This window comes from Labrus mixtus, chromosome 20, assembly GCF_963584025.1.
Source record: "Labrus mixtus chromosome 20, fLabMix1.1, whole genome shotgun sequence".
Taxonomy (NCBI): Eukaryota; Metazoa; Chordata; class Actinopteri; order Labriformes; family Labridae; genus Labrus; species Labrus mixtus.
Genome location: NC_083631.1, coordinates 20,086,406 through 20,105,280, shown reverse-complemented (window position 1 = coordinate 20,105,280; position 18,875 = coordinate 20,086,406). Strand labels below are relative to the sequence as shown.

General features: G+C 41.9%; 1 protein-coding gene across 1 annotated transcript; it reads right to left on the bottom strand.

Moving 5' to 3' along the window:
* Positions 1-3,244: 3,244 nt before the first annotated feature.
* Positions 3,245-12,003, bottom strand: sstr3 (somatostatin receptor 3). Its single transcript, XM_061027152.1, has 2 exons — positions 11,703-12,003; positions 3,245-4,987 (listed from the first exon to the last, which is right to left on the bottom strand). The coding sequence occupies exon 2, from the start codon at positions 4,897-4,899 to the stop codon at positions 3,457-3,459; it is 1,443 nt and encodes a 480-aa protein (XP_060883135.1). The 5' UTR covers positions 4,900-4,987; positions 11,703-12,003; the 3' UTR covers positions 3,245-3,456.
* Positions 12,004-18,875: the final 6,872 nt, after the last annotated feature.

Here is an 18,875-nt window from a genome sequence, read left to right as displayed (position 1 = left end):
AGAGAGAGAGAGAGAGTGTGTGTGTGTGTGTGTGTGTGTGTGTGTGTGTGTGGGCTGAAGACAGGCTGAGAGCAGAGCTAACACAGGGAACGAGCAGAAGCATCATTCAGCTGTATTTACAGACAGATAAACATAACCAGTGTGTTTATGGGCACGTGTTTGTTTGCTGTCATGAATGAACAGCACTCAGGTGAGTTTTGATGAATGAGAGAGAGTTGTTGCCTCATTGAATGTGAAAAAGTGAAAAAAAAAAAAAAACATTTTTGTACCTGCAAATATTTCTCTTAATAACAGAGTGCTCCTCAATGTGCACACCAACAGAGCTGGTGTAACTTGGACAATGTCTCATTCATACATAAAATCATCTATATTCCTTTAGCAATAACCTTTAAGCTCCTGTTAGGAACTTGTCCTGTGCATTAGTAAGATGTGTTTTCAACAAAAATCTCATCCTGCTTTCTTTTTTACTTTCAAATTAATCACCCATCGAGACTCTTTGTTGTGCAGAATTTTAAAAAAGGTATCACTCTGTTAAGCCCCCTTTCCACCGCAGGAACTCCCCCCCCCCCCCCCCGCAAAACTACAGAAGGGACCTTTAGAGGAACTATGTACATTTGGACCACAGGAACCAGGGTCTAAAGTTAGTTCTGGGGTAACTGATCTACCCCTAAAAAAAGACCCTGTTCAGGGGATAGTACTTTCCAAAGGTCCAGGGACCTTGTAGGCCTGCAGCGCTGATCATCTCTGATTGGCCAGGCCCTCGCAGTGTTTTAGGTCAAACTGGAGGAACCCCTTCAATTTTTCAAATGGATTTTTAAACTTTGGGTGGGATTCTGACTGTGAAGAAGTTCATGTTCTTTGGCTATCACTGTGTGGAGTCTGCTCAAGGTGACGATGCCGACCTTTTTGTGTGGTCTCAGTCTCAGTCAGAGTGGTGGAAATGCTGACAAAAAAGAGAAGTCTTCGATCAAAAAGGGGCTTAACTCGCTCTGTCTGACACCCCCCCCCCCCCCCCCGGCAGCTGCTTTAGACATTAATAATGAAATAGTCATTCATCATGTTGATGGTCTTTTATGCCATTATTTGTCATAAAGTGTCATCAGTATTAATTTCAGTCGGTTTTATCAGCAGTTCAAAAATCCTCATAGGTGCTTTAAGTCATTTCTCTAAAGACAAAATGTGTAGTGTAACTTTAAAGTATCCAACATGTTGTAATATATTTAAATAGACTATATACACAACTCTACTAAGAATCACAGTTTTAGTCTTTGTTGTACTCGATGGTAAATTGATGAAAAAATATGACTGTTCCGTTTTATTTGCCTCTTTTAGGTTAAAGTAAATATAGATTATTTCAATCTTAATGTGTCAATCATTTGTGTTTAATCTGATTTTAGAGAAAAATGATTTGTTTCTGCTCTATGGAGAAAGAAAAACATAAATCCTTCACAGGTCCTGGTCTGAAGTTAACCATTTATATAAAGTAACATGTACAAAAATATGACATTTCAAGGATCTGGACCTGGTTTCTTAGAAATCATGTTTATGCTACAGCTACAAACACAATTATTTACATGTGTACAACTGCACAAAATGGATTCTGCAGCAGCGCGTACATTTAAGAAATTGTAAACAAGGGAATTGAAAAAAAACTAATTTGATCTGAAATAATAAATAAATGAATCGTTGACACTACAAAATGTTCTATGATACAGCCTACACTTAAAAACTTGTTTTGTTGTGCGCAAGACTTCTTGAAGTGAATGAAGTTTGCATTTTTTTCTCCCTTTGTTTAACAACCAAAAATATCCAAAGAAGCAACCCTGCAGTTCCTTGAGTGTCCACTTGGGGCTGCCTTCCAAAAGTGAGTCAAACCCCACAGAGCGCCATGTTAAAATGTCCAACTTTACAGCAGAAATAAACACCAAAGAAAATAATTGTTCTCTGTAATTTTTATATCATGAAGACTGTGTGAGGATGACATTTATTTTTTTATAGAGAAAACTAGTTTTAATTAAATTAAGGATTCAAGTTATTCATAATTAGGGGCGTGGCTTATTGGGTGACAGGTGGGAAATCCTGGCTGTCTGCTATGTGTCAACGCCGCTAAATCAGTCACTGAATTTAAACTCTGCTGTTTGAGGTGTCGATCCTTCTGGAGACATCAGATAAATTATGTAGCCTATCTTGCTGTGTGGTTTACTTTACTAACAGATCATCATGGGGGCTTTATCCAATATTTATACAGTCTATTTTTAAAGCATTAAAAATGAAAGTAGGACAGTAAAACCTTAAGGTTATAGCAATGTCTTTGATGTACAACTTAAGCTAATCTGTAGATGGTTTAAACCCAGTGGGGACTAATTGTTATTTAGGTTGAAATATGATTTAAAAAAAAAAAAAAAAAAAGTGAAATCAGGTCAGTCCATCCATGACATCTTTCCAACACATTTTTTGACCTACTTAAATATGGTTCATCAACATGTGACAAAATACAATTCTGCTGAAAAAAACTATACATTTTCTTTTACAGTAATGAAGACGGAGGTTGGTGAAATCCAGTCTTCTCAAAGACGTAATTTTTAAACACGTTTTATTCTTCAAAGAAAAATCCTAAATGCGTCCTCTGTTATTGCCTGTGTGCTATTTACAAGACAGTCCAGAACGGCTCAGAGGCTTTTGAGAGAGAGAGCGGTTTAACACATTTTAAACAGAAGAAGAAGAAGAAGAAGAAACAAGACGTGTGTGTGTGTTCAGGTACTTCGGCTGTGCAGCTCTGACTATACAAGGCAGAAAGACCCCCCCCCCCCCCCCCCCCCCCCCCCCCCCCGCAGAGTGCTGACATGATTTATTGATACCTGACGGGAGAGAGATGATTTGAAAGAATTCTGTGGCCAAAGGTGGTTAATATTTAATCCTATCATTTTATATCAAAGTCAACTCCACTCCATATTTTTCATGTTTTTTGTTGGTGTGACTCACTGCTCAGTAATGCGATCGTTAAAGCAGCAATATCTGGTTTTGGGATGTAATATGTGTGAATGTGTAACAAGTCTTTTGTCTAGTGAAATCTGGTCTAAACATGGTTGTTTAATCAACATTTTTTTTTTTAAATAACTGGTGATACAGATTTGCACTTTTTAACCAGGTGTGAACGCCTTCAACAGAAAAATGCGCACTGGGAATGTTCAGTAATGTGGAATAAAAAGGCTACAAGTACGAGGATCATCAAGGAACATACAGTAAAACGTGCATATGTACAAAGAATAAACAATAATACATTCTGTATGAGGCTGAAACTTCAATTGTGTCCTCGTAAGAAAAATGATCCTAAGGCCTCTTTTAGTTTCATTAAAGTGTTTCTTCATGTGTTCTGATGTAAGCTTCATTACAAACAGCTGATTGTTTGTGTTTTCTTGAAGGCAGCATGCTGTGTAAGTGTTCAGTTGTTTTAAACTATAAGTAACTGATCTCCAGTGAGCTGCTCTGGTCCTGGTTTTCCTCTGGTAGAGTTTTAATGCTCCCGTTCTTTGTCCCGTTAAGCAGCAGGGGGACGCTCAGTGAGGACCCGTTAACTGTGTCCGTCCCCCTCAGGGTCCCGGCCGCGTCCCTCTTCTCCGGGGTCGACGGTTCTGTCGCTCCCGGCGTCGCCTCTTGCTGCGGGGGGCTTTGCCGCTGCAAGCTGCTGTTTCCGTTTTGGGCGATGCGGTAGATCTCGGTCATTTCCGAGACGTCCTCGTCGTCGTCTTCGTCCCGCACGGCCCGCCTCAGGCTCTCCCGGGGCATGAGCGCCATCCGCCCCTCCTCCCGCTGATGCTGATGCTGCTGATGCTGCTGCTGCTGCTGCTGCCGCTCCATGGGCTCGTGGTTCTCCACCTTCCTCGAGGAGCGGCAGAGAGCTTTCCGGAAGCCCCTCTTGAAGTTGTCCGACAGGAAGCAGTAGACGATGGGGTTAGCGCAGCTGTTAGCGTAGCCGAGCACCACGACGAAGTAATAAAGCCCCTGGTACTCGGACGGCAGGGAAACCAGCAGGTTGAGGATGTTGAGGGCGTAGAAGGGCAGCCAGCAGAACACAAACACGGCGACCACAATCACCACCATGCGCGTGACCTTCCTCTCGGACTTCCTCCGCTTGGTCGAGGTGGCGTGGACTTTCTTCCCCGAGCTGCGGATCTTGAAGACGATGAGCAGGTAGCAGAGGCAGATGATGAGGAGGGGGCAGAAGAACCCGACCGTGGACGTGTAGATGATGAAGGCCGCCCGCCATATGTCGGCGGGCTGAGGCCAGGCGATGTTGCAGGTGCCGCCGGCCTTCTGGATGTTGGCGAAGATGACGACGGGCAGCACGACGAGAAACGACAGAGCCCACACGGTGGTGTTCACCACTTTGGCCACCTGCGGGTGTCGCCACTTTGACGAGCGGATGGGATGGACCACGGCGAGGTAGCGGTCGATGCTCATCACGGTGAGGCAGAAGATGCTGGTGAACTGGTTGATGGAGTCGACGGTCATGACGAGGCGGCACATGAAGGAGCCGAACGGCCACGACTGCAGCGTGTTCTGCACGGCCAGGAAGGGCAGGCCGAGCATGAAGAGCTCGTCGGCTATGGCCAAGTTCAGGATGTAGATGTTGGTCACGGACTCGATCTTGGAGTAGTGCAGGACGATGTGAATCACTAAAGTGTTCCCCCCGAGGCCGATGATGCACACGATGATGTAGATGAGTGGGATGAGGACCCCCGCGACGCTGGGCCCGGAGGAGACGTCGGGGACGGTGGAGTTGGTGATGTTGAACAGCGTCTCGTTCAGATCGCTGTCGTTGAACATGAGCAGGAGCAGAGGGTGTCCGCCCAGCGAGGGGCCGGCCAGGCTGCCGTTCACCCACGTTCCATCCGTCATCTCCGGCCCTGGAGGCGAGGAGACACCCGCCGATGCAGCTCTGCCTGACGCTTTGTCCTCCTGCCCCCTCAGCTCCAGCCCATCTGTTCTGTTAGAGAGGGGGGCAAAAAAAAAACCCAATCAGTAATCTGAATGAAGATTCGACATTTTCTGCGTTTTTCATCTCAGAAAACACTGAAAAGGAATTAAATGCAAACACACTTTTTTTTTTACCCACGGACAGAAGGAAGGTCTGAGATTGTTACTAACGCAATAAGCAGTTTTTAGTACAGCTGGCGTCGAAGGTCTTTTTTAGAAAAAAGCTGGGTTTCAGCTCTGATAACCATCAGCGGGCATGTTGTCATTAAAAGATTAAAGGTACTATTAGATTAGCCTCTTAATTCATTTGATAAGATCTGCCATTATACCAGTGTTTTTAAAAGTAATGATGCTTCCAACACTGGCAGTGATTCAGTAATTTGTTCATTTTGTGATAAGCATTTCATGTTGGTGGATAAATGCGGTGACATGTAGACAAGAACCATGGGTTATGGTCGTATAAGTGTCTTGTGGTATTTTGAAAAAGCTGATTTTGTGCGTCACTTTTGGTTCTTGACTGAGCACAAAAAAGAAATGTCCGATCCTGGTAACATCAACGCATTGAGCATGAAGATCCACGGGGCTGGTAAAGAATGGACTGAGAGGACGAGTTGAGGAGGAAAATACAGGAAAAAAAAAAAAAAAGATAAAGTGGTGAAAATAGACGGTTCGAGGTGTTTGATTGATTTGACCACAGCGGCTTTACAAATTAAAACAGATTGCTTCCCCGCACATGATCGATGGCGATACATTACATTTCATTAGCAGCCCAGCGGCACACTGGTGAACGTGAAGTGCGACACTGAGAAGAGGTGAGAGTGTGCGAGCTAAACAACAATTGGCAACTTCACACTTATCACTTTTCTTGAAGCTAATTTTAGCAACACAAGCTGATACGAGGCATGCTAGCAATGTGTTATAAGAAATGATAACTGTTTCACTTCGATTAAGACTCTCGTATCCCAACAGCTGCTTCAGTTCATAAAATCTGAACAAACACTCACGGACCAAAGAGGCTAAATTCACTACCTTTAAAATGTTAACATCAGCTATAGTTTGTGTGTACTTGCAAATAAAAGTCAGCACTTTGCGCGTTTGGTTAAAAATTGTAATCGCTGCTTGCCAAGATGCTCCGTGCAGGGTGTTAAGTAGGGTGCCAAATCTCGTTTGATTAATCCGTCCATCTTTGCAAAGTTAGCTATTTCCTCCTGCTTCCAGTCTCTCTATGCTAAGCTAGTTTGCACTTCATGTTTAGCTGACATGAGTGATATCAATCTCATCCAATCCTTTGCAAGAAACAGAACGACTGTATTTGACTAAATAGTTAAATGTTGATATTCTATCACCGGTGGTGTACATGCAGTCATTCCTTAAAACAATACCAGATGGGAACATCCACAAAACTTCACATTAAATCTAAAATACAAAGTGATATCACTTCATATAGACACAGGCTGTAAGAGGTCATTTCCCTTTTAGCTACATGAAACAGGATTCATTCTTAGACCACTATGGAGGCATCACACACACTGTTTCAGAAGGAAGTCATATCAGAATTGTTTTTTTCAATCAAATGAGTTTTTTGTTTTTTTTTGTATGATGCTTTTAGAAAATCAGCATAGAGAGGAAACCACAGATGTGCCCTGAGCTCCCTGATGGAGTTCATCAAACGAACCCTGTGAAAGCTTATTGTTCCCACTGCGGTGACGGGGTCTGTAAATAGCCATCCACTTTTTCTGTCTGACTGGAGTTCAATTTGAAGACACACGGAGAACAACAAACGGAGAAAAACAACCCCCGAAGCGGCAAAACAAGAGGCCAGAGAGGTTTCTCCAACTTTCAGCACACCGACCGTCACATTTATCTTTTTTCCAATATCTACAAATCCTCGTGATTACGGAGGTTTCACATTGCATTTGGCAATTCAGATCACCATGGCAACCAAGGGGGGGAGAAAGAAGGAGAGATCAGTGTCGTAAATCAAATGGAACCAAATAAAACCGCAAGAATGTGAGAACAGATTTCTCTCTGAAGCCTGGCTCACACTGCAGGATCATCAGGAGTCAAAAGTCTGCTGTGCAAAGCGAAGTGGGGATTGTACAACCAAGTTATGGCTGCACACGATCTGGGCGCTTATAAACGCAGGGCGCAAAGACGCTGGATTAAGATGCTTGATTACGCATCGGTGTGTTTTGCGCATAACATGCATTTAACCAATCAGAGTGTCAGGGTGGAGGCAAGACATCACCTACAGCCTGAATAGTCAAGTTTCTTTATATAGCACATTTCATATGACGAGCTTAGCCATTGGCAGAATGGCATGTCGTGCTCTGGCCTATCACAGTGATCAGCCTATTGTTTTATTTTCTTGTCTACTAGCTAATTATCCCGTTATCAGGCAAAAAAAAAAAAGACTCCTTATCTCGAGATAATGAGATACATTTATTTTATCACCGAAACCAGTAACATTAAAAAAAGAGAAAACATTTTTGAGATCTCAGGGAAACCACCAAAAAGTCTTTATTCCGGGATAATGTAGATAAAATGTAGGGATCCAGTCTGCTCAGGGCTTCTGTTAGGGGAAACATGTAAGACATACATCTTGGACAAGACTGTAATTACTGAAGAAGGTTCAGATGACCTTGTGAAAAATGTTTCTCTGAGCCTGACTGTGGGGCATGAACAGTCAAATTGTTCTGAGAAAATCAAACTACGAAAGACAAAGAGAGACAAAATTGGATTTTGAAAGATTAACTCGGTTTTAAAACAGCTTTAAAGAGACAGACACAAAGTTATGAGCGCGTGCAGTAACTAAAGTGTGTAATCCTCTTAATTATGTTTTTTCAGCAGGAACTGAAAACTTGAGAATTAGATTGAAGAATAAAATAGAAAATGTGAGAGATTAAACAGAGGACCCATTAAAGCTCCTGTGAGGAACTGAATCCCGGTTTCTCTTTACGACCCTCAAAAGTAAACAAGACAAGAATGACTATTTCCACATTGTGATTTTTAATGCCTGTAACTGCTGCCATGCGGGGGAGGTGTCAAACAAAGTGATTAACAACCTTTTTTTCTAGCATTTTCTGCATCAAAGTTTCACAGTGACTCATATGATTGACTGTTTTAAAAAAGGAGGACAACACCTCTTGTGCATTTAGAGGGCAAAATCAGCCACAGATTAGAAGTACCACTTTGTCCACATGGGGGGGCGCCAAAATCAACAAACTAAAAGTTCCTCACTGGAGCTTTTTTTTTTCATAAGATGGACTGCACTGATTGACAAAAGGTTCAAATGAATGAGTGAGCTGACAATTCATACTAACTCTGTATTTAGAAACAATGCAGATACAGAATTTTGGGGGCGAAAAACCGATAATGATATTGCGGAGAAAAACAAATCTAATCGACATATTGGCTGATGTCTTTCTTAGATCTATGTTCTATCTGTAGAGATAGATAGTCAGATATAGATATACACACATTTATTGCACTGATATTCCATACAGCGCCCTCTGCTGGTGACAGAAGACTGCTAGTGTATGATACTGAAATTAAATGATTTTTGGCTGGTGAATAAATCGAGTAATATCTGTGCTAAAAATGAGCCGAGTCACTTGATCGGCTGATATCGGCCGACATTATCGGCTAGCCGATCAATAGGTCGGGCTCTATAGAAACAATGTTTATGACAAAATTAGCAGCTTTGAAGAAAATATACTGATTGTGATGGCGTTCATTTTCAATCTAATATGTGTGGCTGTTTAATGAGACATCAAACATTCAAGACACATATCAGAGGCTTTAAGAATATCTTCATGTGTGTGTAATGTTCTTTTTTTTTCCTGTGAAGAAGTTTGATTTAACCTTTTCATTCTGCGGGGAGAGCTGTGGGATTAGAACATGAATTAAACTCAGATCAATACACACAGCTGTATATGTGCATCTCCGACTCCTAGTTATTGACCTTTGCAGCAGGTATGGCGGTATTAAAACTACAGGTCCCTAACCTCTGCAGTAGCTATAAGATGGTTCTGATGGGTTTTTCAGGGAATACCCACTGATCCCATTTCAGAGATGTACACTTTCAAAACCACACTTTTTTAAATCAATCTGCTTTACATGATAGTCAGGCACCTTTTAAATTACCTTTACGCGCACGTTAAAATCCAAATCGATTAGTTCATTCTGAGGTTTCTGACGGTTCCTCCTCTGGGTCCAGTGTGTCAGACTTAATAAACTCAAGAGAGTCACACGGGAGGAGATTATTGTGACCTTAGCTTGAAGCTTTCTGACCTTTTGCCGTCTCACTGATCCTCTGTGTGAGCACGACAACCTGATGGACTGAACAGAGGAAAAACATCACGGCAACAGCAGCCCGCTATTTTTTTCAGGAGCACAGTGGAGACGCAAGCTTACCGCACAGGAACCTCTTGTGACGTTTCTATACTGTTACTGCTGCACGGTGCATAAAGTGTCTCCAACCTGTGGAAGCTACAATAATAAATTAATGTTGATTTGCTCTTGTGAAAGGCTGCGGGGCTACAAGACTTAACGGCCTTTCTGCCTTTTTGACTCCGAATTAAGGAAATTTTCGCCTAAAATGACGCTGAGCTGACTCAAACCTGCCCGCGGTGTATGCATGTGTGTGTGTGTTTGTCAGATTCACTCTGTGGATGGACAGATGATGGCTTAATTGCTTTTAGCGCATGAGGCTTATTTCATCCTCCAGGATCAAACATCAGATTATCTCCGGGTATTTAGCCTTTTATCACATTTTTAACACGCTTTTTCTCCATTCGAGATTATAAAACAAAACAAAAAACCAGATTAAATGCAGCATGAAGTTGTTAGAGGGCATCATTTTTACACATTAACACAAGTGTGATGATGTTTTCTCTGAATTAAAAACAGAACAGATCTTCGTCTTCGGAATGTCATCGGCCCTCAAACACACCCGGGAACATTTTACATGAACAGTCTGACTTCTTCATGAGGTGGATCGAGTGTAGACCATGTGACCGGTGCTCACAGTACCAGGTGGGATGATCAAGGACGAATTCATTATAATACAGCATGTTGACGCAGAACACAAACCTGCCTGCTGCTGCTACATACAATGAAATGTTTCAGTGTCTGTTATACAACAAACATTAGTTTTAAGGCACCAGAAATGACAACGTGCTAGTCCCAATTGGTCGATTTAACTTTGTTTATTGGCTGATTTGATTCATGAGGTGACAATTAAGAACATACTATAAGTTGTGTTGGAAAAATACACTTTAAAAGAGACAAATAGAGACAAGTAAGACTTAAAATGGACTGAAACAAAGACATAGACAACACGAAAAAACTACAAAACTACAAATAGGAGATACAAATCAGCCTCAAAGACACAAAACTACCAACATGCGATACCGCACACATTTGGGCTGCAGTAGCTTAGTCTGTAGGGTCTTGAGTTGGGAACCGGAGGAGTCGCCGGAACTTGGTCTGACAGTTGGAGAGGTGCCAGTCCACTTCCCAAGTACTGCCAAGGCGCCCTGTAGCAAGGCACCAAACCCCGCAACTGCTCTGCTGCGCTTCCTACACGGCAGTGTGCGGCAGCCCCACTCTGACATCTCTCCACTAATGCATGTCCACACGTCCTGTTAGTGCATGTGTGTATTTCGGGCCGATGTGTGTTAATGGTTAACGGTAAATGGACTTTTCTCGTCTTCTGACTACTCAAAGCTCTTTTTACACCGCAGGTCACATCTACACATTCACACACTGATGGTAGAGGCTGCTTTGTAAAGTTGACCATCAGAGGTAACTAATCCCATTCACACACCACCGGCAATGACAAAGCAGCGGGAGCAACTTGGGGTTAAGTGTCTTGCCCAAGGACACATCGGAGATGTGGCTGCAGGAGCTGGGGATCGAACCCCCTGACCTTTCCGGGCCACAAAGAGACACAAGATTATGAGACGAACCACAAAGACACTAAACACTCGATGCATCACCAAACAACCACAGAGATGTAAAAGACTAAAGCCAACCTCAAGCTAAGCCAAGAGACGCAACAAAATCAGACACACAGACCTACAAACAAGAGACAAAAAAAAAATACAGAGATGCAAAACAACCTCAGACAGACAAAATAGACCAACGAGACCCCAAAGCCAAAAAATGAACAGTAAGAGACTCAAACGTTAAACAAAAATAATGAAAAGCAAAATAACTTTATAGACAAGAAAGATTCAAACAGCCACATAAATAAAGCTTACAAGAGACACAAACAACTACTGAGTCACAAAACGATCTTAAAGAGATGAAATATTACCCAGATCACAAAAAGAGACAAAAATTAAACACAAGAAGCAAATTAAGACAGCAAATTGTTCATTTAGTTTAATAATGTAGATGTTTTGATTTGTGAAATGCAATATCCTACATGATGATTCTGCAATAATGTGCACTTTACCATTGCAGGTAAACATGCCTTTAAACTTGATTCTCACAATGAAACAGAAACGATGTCTGCAAACCCTCCGCAGTAGTTCTTATTCTGCTGCTCCTGGTTTGATGTTTGGCTTCAGAGCAGTCACTGACACATGATAGGCTGTGTGACATTTATTTGAACGTCCACCTGATTTTATAGGTTATTTAACGTTACCTGAGCCTCGTGTAAAAAAAACAAAAAAAAAACAAGAAAAAAAAAAAACATTCTGATGATGCAAACTCACCTGTAATGTGAAACTCTACACCCCGCTGTGTTCCGCTGATTCAGGATATAAACGATGAAACAGCGCGAGGTGATCGGATGTATTCCCTGGTCGGAACGAGTTGTATCTCATCCTCTGCTCCTCTTGTATGTTCTCCAACAGTTTCCCTCCGTCTGATCCCGGGATGCAGCTCTGAAACATGCGCAGAGAGACACTCAGAGCCTGCACGCTGCAAGCTGCACCGAGAGAGAGTCTGTGACACTCCGCAGCATCAGAGCTGAACTGAGCGCAGATCGTCTCAGTCTGTAACCTGGTAACAGACTGAACACACACACACTATCCTACTCTGCGTGTGTGTGTGTGTGTGTGTGTGTGTGTGTGTGTGTATGTGTGAGAGAGAGAAAGAGAGAGAGAGAATGAGCAAGTGTGTGCATAGAAAACAACAATTTAAAAAAATTACAGTTACAGGTTAAAATGTGATATTAATAAAAAATGAAAAACAACTTTAATAGACAATGAGAGTGTTTACAACGACTTGAGTATTGAAGTTATGAGCCAGATAAGTTATTGTCCCAGTTTTGATCATATTCAGGGTATGGGTTCACATCATGGACTATAAATAGGTTTTTGGTGGAGGAAGCCTGAGTGACGTCACCCATCTGTTCCTGCAGGGGGCTCTGGAATCCCATCGATTAATGGCCGCCATGCTGAAAATGCTCTTATAGTCAACTTAACAACAGGCTGAGAGCTGGAGCTGATGCGGGTTTTGAGTTTCTTGACAAAACCGTTACAGGAAACTCATTACGGGCGCTTGTATACCCGATCAATCCGTCAATTCCCATAGTTCATGACCATAATCGAGGGTTGTAACGAAGATCGAGCGGTAAATCGAGCCTTCAGGCTCAGCGCCGTCTTCTCACGGTCCGGCACAACACCCGCATTAACTGCTGACGCCGAGCCAATCCGACTGTCAATCTCATGGTCCATCCTACCCTGACTCGAGATTCTTAAACTCCTTCACTTGGTGCCAAAAGTCCTTCATTGATAACTACTGCAAAGCCCGTACACCAAGTAGACCTAAGAGCTCTGCAGGTATCCTCCATTAACACGTTCATGACTCAGAAGGACGCATACAAACGCAAGGTTAGACAGACAGAGAGATTATGCATTATCTGGACTGGGAGGGTCGGGGGGGAAACAATTTTGAGGTAGACGTACATCGGGATCACTTAGCTTGTCCCGGGATTAACAGCAGATGATGTAGGAATTTAAGGAGGACGGATCCTTAAAATCTGACAAATTTCAAACTGTGAGCTCAGGTCCAATGTCTACGTGTCCCATCCTTTTTAATTCTGTTCCACCTTTGGGTTCTGGAAAATGTAATAAAACCTAAATAAAGACCTCGTAAAAACATAAAAGTTCATGACATTAAGACTCTGTGGCTCTAATTGTCTTTCGCCTCTGTGATAAATAAGAGGAGACAATTTAATTAGATTTTTTTACGCGTGTGTGTGTGTGTGTGTGTGTCTGAGTGTGTGTTACGGTGTTTTACAGCCTGCCGACTGATATATCTCCTGTTGCTGATCAGCTGATTGCTGCCCTGGGGCTCATAAAAACAGACGCTTCTTTCCGGCTTTTCCTCTGAGGTGTATTGATCGAGCCCACGGTGTGGCGACAGAACAATAGACGACTCCCTCTCTGACTCATGGTCACCTCTGCAGAGCGTCACAATCTGACCTCCGCTAACAGAAATAATTCTATTGTTCATCCCCTCTGTGGTTGAAAACTGTTTCAGACAACAGATCTCTTCCTAAAGACGACAAGCAGGGCAGGCCACAAACACAGTAAAGAACATTGATTGTAAAGAACAAAATATGTCCCGTCATTGTGAACTGTATTCTCGAGTGGGATGGCCTTCTTTGTCCACCAGGAGGCTGGGACACCGGTGCACTTTTATTCACAAGGCCATGCTTGGGCTCACTGCCCTCCTACATCTGTAACCTAATCACACGGAGAACTGTTGATTCTTACAGTTTGCGTTCAAATGATCAGTCGTCGCTGTCTGTTCCATTTGCCCGCACAGAGCTGGGAAAAAAGGCTTTCGTCCACTCTGCTCCTTCTACATGGAACATGCTGCAAAAAGACTGGAAAATAACTGAACTGATTTTTTTGAATGCTTTTAAATCCAGGCTGAGAGCACTTGAGACGACCTCCTTTACTTGTAACTGTTTTTTATCATTTTAATTGCTAATTGTTTTTTTTTTTTTTTATCATTTTAATTGCTGTCTGTATGTTGTGAGTGTGACTGTGTAACTTTTGCTGCCTCTTGGCCAGGACTCCCTTGAAAAAGAGGTTTTTAATCTCAATGGGACTTTCCTGGTTAAATAAAGGTTTAATAAAATAAATTTAAAAAAAATGTCGGCCATATGGGAAAGATCTTTGAAAAACATCACAAAAAGGACATATATACTCGCACCCTGAGAAGTTATCACACATTTTATGTGTAATCACCAATGGGCTATCTGACGCTGTTATTACCATCCATGAAGCGTCTCTTTAAGTTTCCTGGTTACCTGGGTGACAAATTCCACCTTATCTAGATTATTAAGATGATTTGATGTCTGAAGTGGGCAGTGCACCATTAGTGTTTCAATTAAATAACAATTGAACTATCAGATCTGGGGGGGGGGGGGTCACTTGGGTGGCCAATAATATTTCAGGGCTGGCCGTGACAAAGAGGAAAAACACTACCAACCTATTAATCAACGATTAATCATTGATTGATTGATGATTCAAATTTATTTTCATATGATTCTTCTGTTGTTATTATTTTGTCCAACTTGAATCCATGATCCATGATCCATGATCCATGCACACATGCAGATAGTGGTTGCACTCACTTTTCCGTTATATAAATGCTGACCTACTGTGTGTGTTGCTGTGAGAGAACTTATAGAAAAAGATACATGAAGCTGACTCCTCCGAAGTAGAGACTGAATCTACTCTCGAGTATCTCTCTCATTTCACACCTCCAACATTTAATCTAATTCTATTCTGTCTTGACTTTCATATGTCTCTCTTCGGTTCGGTAACACCTGAGGTTACCGTGGCAACAGGCACTCCAGGAGCAGCTAATCTGACGGAGAGATGTCAAAAGAGTCAACTTTTGTTGTCTGGTTCACAGCCAAAAGCAGACACATGTTTCAGTGTTTCTGATGATGTGTGTCCCCCCGGGAGCGATTGCTTCCTTTTTTTTTTTAAATTCCAGTGAAGCCTGAAATTTGAAAAAGTATACTTCCAGCTTCAACTTCCTTGGTAAAGCGATAAACACATAAATAAACTTGACATTATTTACAGTCAAATTAGAAACTTGAGAAGTGACCGTGTTTAGATCACAGATAAGCTAAATTCATCGTTTCAACACCCAGTCATCTGTTTCTGGTGAGCCTCCAATGAACTCTAAATAGTAAGTCAAACAGTGGCTTCAGTCTGACCTTCTTTGGTAGTATGACTCTGAAAAAGTAAGTTACTGTCTTTTCCGCGTTACTGAATCACTAGCAATTAACGGGTCTCAAGTTTGCATATCAACAGCGTGCCGTTTTTAGATTTAGAAAATCTAAAAATGATAGCTTTGTCTGCTCCGTCCTCGTGAAGAGTGGCCTTTTATCGTGACCAGCCGTAAGGCACACCTGTGCAATAATCACGCTGTTTAATCAGCATCAGTATCTCATCAAAGGAGAGGTGCGTACTGACACAGATTTCAAAAAAATGTCTGAAAAAAAAACTCAAAGAGGCCTTTTGTGTGCAAAGAAAACGTCTTACATCTTCGATTTCTACTCAAAGATTAAACAGAAAATTGGAGCAAAAAAAAGTGTTGGGTGTATATTTTTGTTCAGTGTATTTGTAGATCTGCATATGCATTTGTAGATCTGTGTATGCATCGTTATGCTACAATAATAGCTCCATACCTACTCTACAGATTGAGCTAAACCAGCACCCTTCAAATATTCTCAAAGAAAATCCAGTAAACTCGTCTTGAAATAAATATCAATTTCCACATCTAATTATTCAGCCTGGAGCCAGATTATCACACTACAGCTTTTACATCATAATCTTTCAATATATAAAGAGTGTGTGTGTGTTTGTGTGTGTGTGTGTGTGTGTGTGTGTGTGTGTGTGTGTGTGTGTGTGTGTGTTTGTGTGTAGTGGGAGGGGTACAGTACCTCAGGGATTGACTCCCACTGCGTCACAAAGGTCAGAAAACAGCCCACGTTCATCCTGCTGTCTTCATCAGAATAAAAAACAATCTGTAAAACATCAACTGGATCTTTGCGGGAGAAAAACAACAACAACACGAGTGCAGAACGTCTTCATATTCAAGAGAGATTAGCGGTGAGTTAAATCTGAAACCGTAGCTCATATAAAACCATCATGTATTAACCATCATGTTTCCCCCATGAGAGGCTCTTTAATCTTTAGCTTTTTTTTATGCATTTCTACATAAACACTGATGAGGGAGAACATAAAGGGAAGATTTATTTATTGAGCTCTCTGCTTGTTACCTTATTTTTTTTTTTTTTTGTCTTTAATGTGAACTAGCACAAAAAAATAAAAAAGCTAAAACAAATATTGCATGTTCAAGAAATAAATGTATCAATAGAGCGGCAGTCAAATTGGGCTTTCGGAGCCGGCCTCAAGAGGACACTCAAGCTTCACCTGCAACAGCTAAAGTGCTGCTCTGATATCGATCCATCAGTCTAAACAAACCATAGATCATTGAAGACTGAGGACTCTACTTTTGATGCCTAAAGGAAATGTTTGTGATAAAGAAATAGTGGTAATTCAGGTGTTTTACTTGTAATGGAGTATTTTTTTCCATCATAGTTTGGAAACTCTAAATATAAAATTCTCATCGTACAACTTCTTCGACTTCATCCCAGATCCGTGAAGAAGTGTCTGACAAACAAATGCTCTCGTGGTTAAAAGGTCGACCGGCTGTAAGTCTGACAGCTTTAACGCCCGTTGGCAATGCATTGATCCTGAAATCAATTAACCCTCCAGAGATCAAATGTCTGACATTTAATACATTCATTAATTTCGCTTTCAGGAAGAGAGGAAAGCAAGGAGGCCAGCCTGAGGCAGAAGTGACATTTTTAAAATGCTCTCATACACTGAACCAAAACTTATTTTCGAAGCATTTGTTTGCTCATTTTTTTTTTTGGTTTCTACGTCTAACACAGGGCAACACAAAGTTAGCTTAGCTTAGCTTAACACAGGCTAAATACTTTTATCACACCTTAGTTTTTGTATTGATTGAACTGTCACTGATGAAGGCCAAACAGAATGAACTTCAGCTGGCACTATGTAGATTGTATATACACTGTTTATTTACATTCTGTATATTTACACTGTAAACACTCAGTAGCCATTTTCTCACAAGCACTCCTGAAAATTTCCAGAAAAATTTCAGGCATCCTGACCCTAAAATCTTGCGGAGTTGCTTGTTCACACACGCACCTCACAACGGGAAATGTTGCCGGTAGGATTGGGGGTCTCGGGAAGAAGTCATGACATGATTCCCCCTTACTCACAGTACATTTTCCTCAATATTACCTTCTGTTTTCACACAAAGAGATATTACTATAGGGGGCCAGCAGGTAAAGATCTAAACATAGGGTGCATGTGTAAATAAGGCTAAGACTCATGTAAAGCTTTTAAAGCTTTTGAAGAGAAACTAATAGGTTTGAATTGTCTTGCTTTGAGTCTGAGAAGAAAAACACAAACAAGAGGAAAGCATGATCCTTTTTTTTTTTTTAGACACTTTAATTAAAATCTATTCTGTTTGTCTGCCGTTCTCCATCAGGACTGTTAATGGGTTGTTTCCTCATTCAGAGGAGAATAAACGAATGAAATCATATAAACACTGCTTGGTTCCCCCTCGGGCTACAGAGGACAATCAACAATGTTTTTTTATTTCGTCCAGGTTAACAGGAGGGCATGTTTTGATTTTTAACGGCTGCATCCAGAGCCAAACACAACAACATGCCCCTTGAGCAGAGGTGCTGCTTGTCAACAGGCAAGGCAGGCAACTGCTTGGGGCCCCAGACCAGTAGGGGGCGCCTGAGGGCTAAAAAACTTAAAAACCAAAAGCATCGGCCAAAAATGTGCAAATTTTGCAGTGACAGTAGAAAACCTCCTTAAGGGGGCCCCATGTGACAGCACTGACTCTCGTTGCCCTGCTACATGTTGCGTGCATTATTGCTGTGAAAACCAACGTTTGTCACTGAAATTCAACTTTATGATGATGTAGAGGAATTATCCGTCTACAGCAGAGAAATAAATGAAACAAGAAAAAAAAGGGCCAAGAAGAGTTAGCATCAGGACACTGGCAGACGTGATGGTGATGAACGCTGGTCGGAGGGGCCCCAAAATGATGTCTGCCTAGGGCCCCAACAGACTCTAGAACGTCACTGCCCTTGGGCATCAACTTTCAAGTGCCCCGCTGGAAATCTGCCGCCTAGCAAACCAAACCAACACTATCGCCCCCACTACCACAGAAAGAGGTACGACTGCTCGCAGTGGCACAGTGGTGAAACGCTGCTGTGGCTCCAGCAGAGAGGCTGAAGTAGAGCGAGATCTAACCGGATGTTTTGCTGATGCGCTTACTGCCAGTTGTCTTAAAGACTGCAACAGGGCATAACAGTTTGAAAATCTGCATCTTCATGTCCAGATCCATACACCCTGCTTGTTTACCAATGTGTTCTGTGATAAATAGTTTAATGTTAAAACCATAAACCCAGAGTTAAATGTGAAATGTTGTGTGTCTGTGTGTGTCAAGTGCTGATGCTGAATGTCGTTCTCTGTCCTTTAAATAAAAACTGAAGCAGTTTCTCTTTTTCTTTATCGTATCTGACAGAAGCAGCTGCGGCTCAGCTGATATAAATCTCTTTTTTCAGACATCACAGTTTCCCAGTTTGATTTAATCCCTCCCAAACCTGTGTTGCTGCTCTGCTGCTCACATTGGATGAAATGGACAAAAACACAAACAGGGTTCAACAGAAACAAGATCAAGTGGAGGCAGTGAATCTGAATCTGTTAATTTGATCTGTTTGTATCCACTCATTGAACTCATTGAAACAGATGTTTATGTTTAATGCTCCACTGCATGCTTTACATGTTTACATGCTTCAGTCC

What these genes read in the sequence shown, in the direction of transcription:
- sstr3 (XM_061027152.1), bottom strand. Translation starts at nt 4,899, where the DNA reads ATGACGGATGGAACGTGGGTGAACGGCAGCCTGGCCGGCCCCTCGCTG.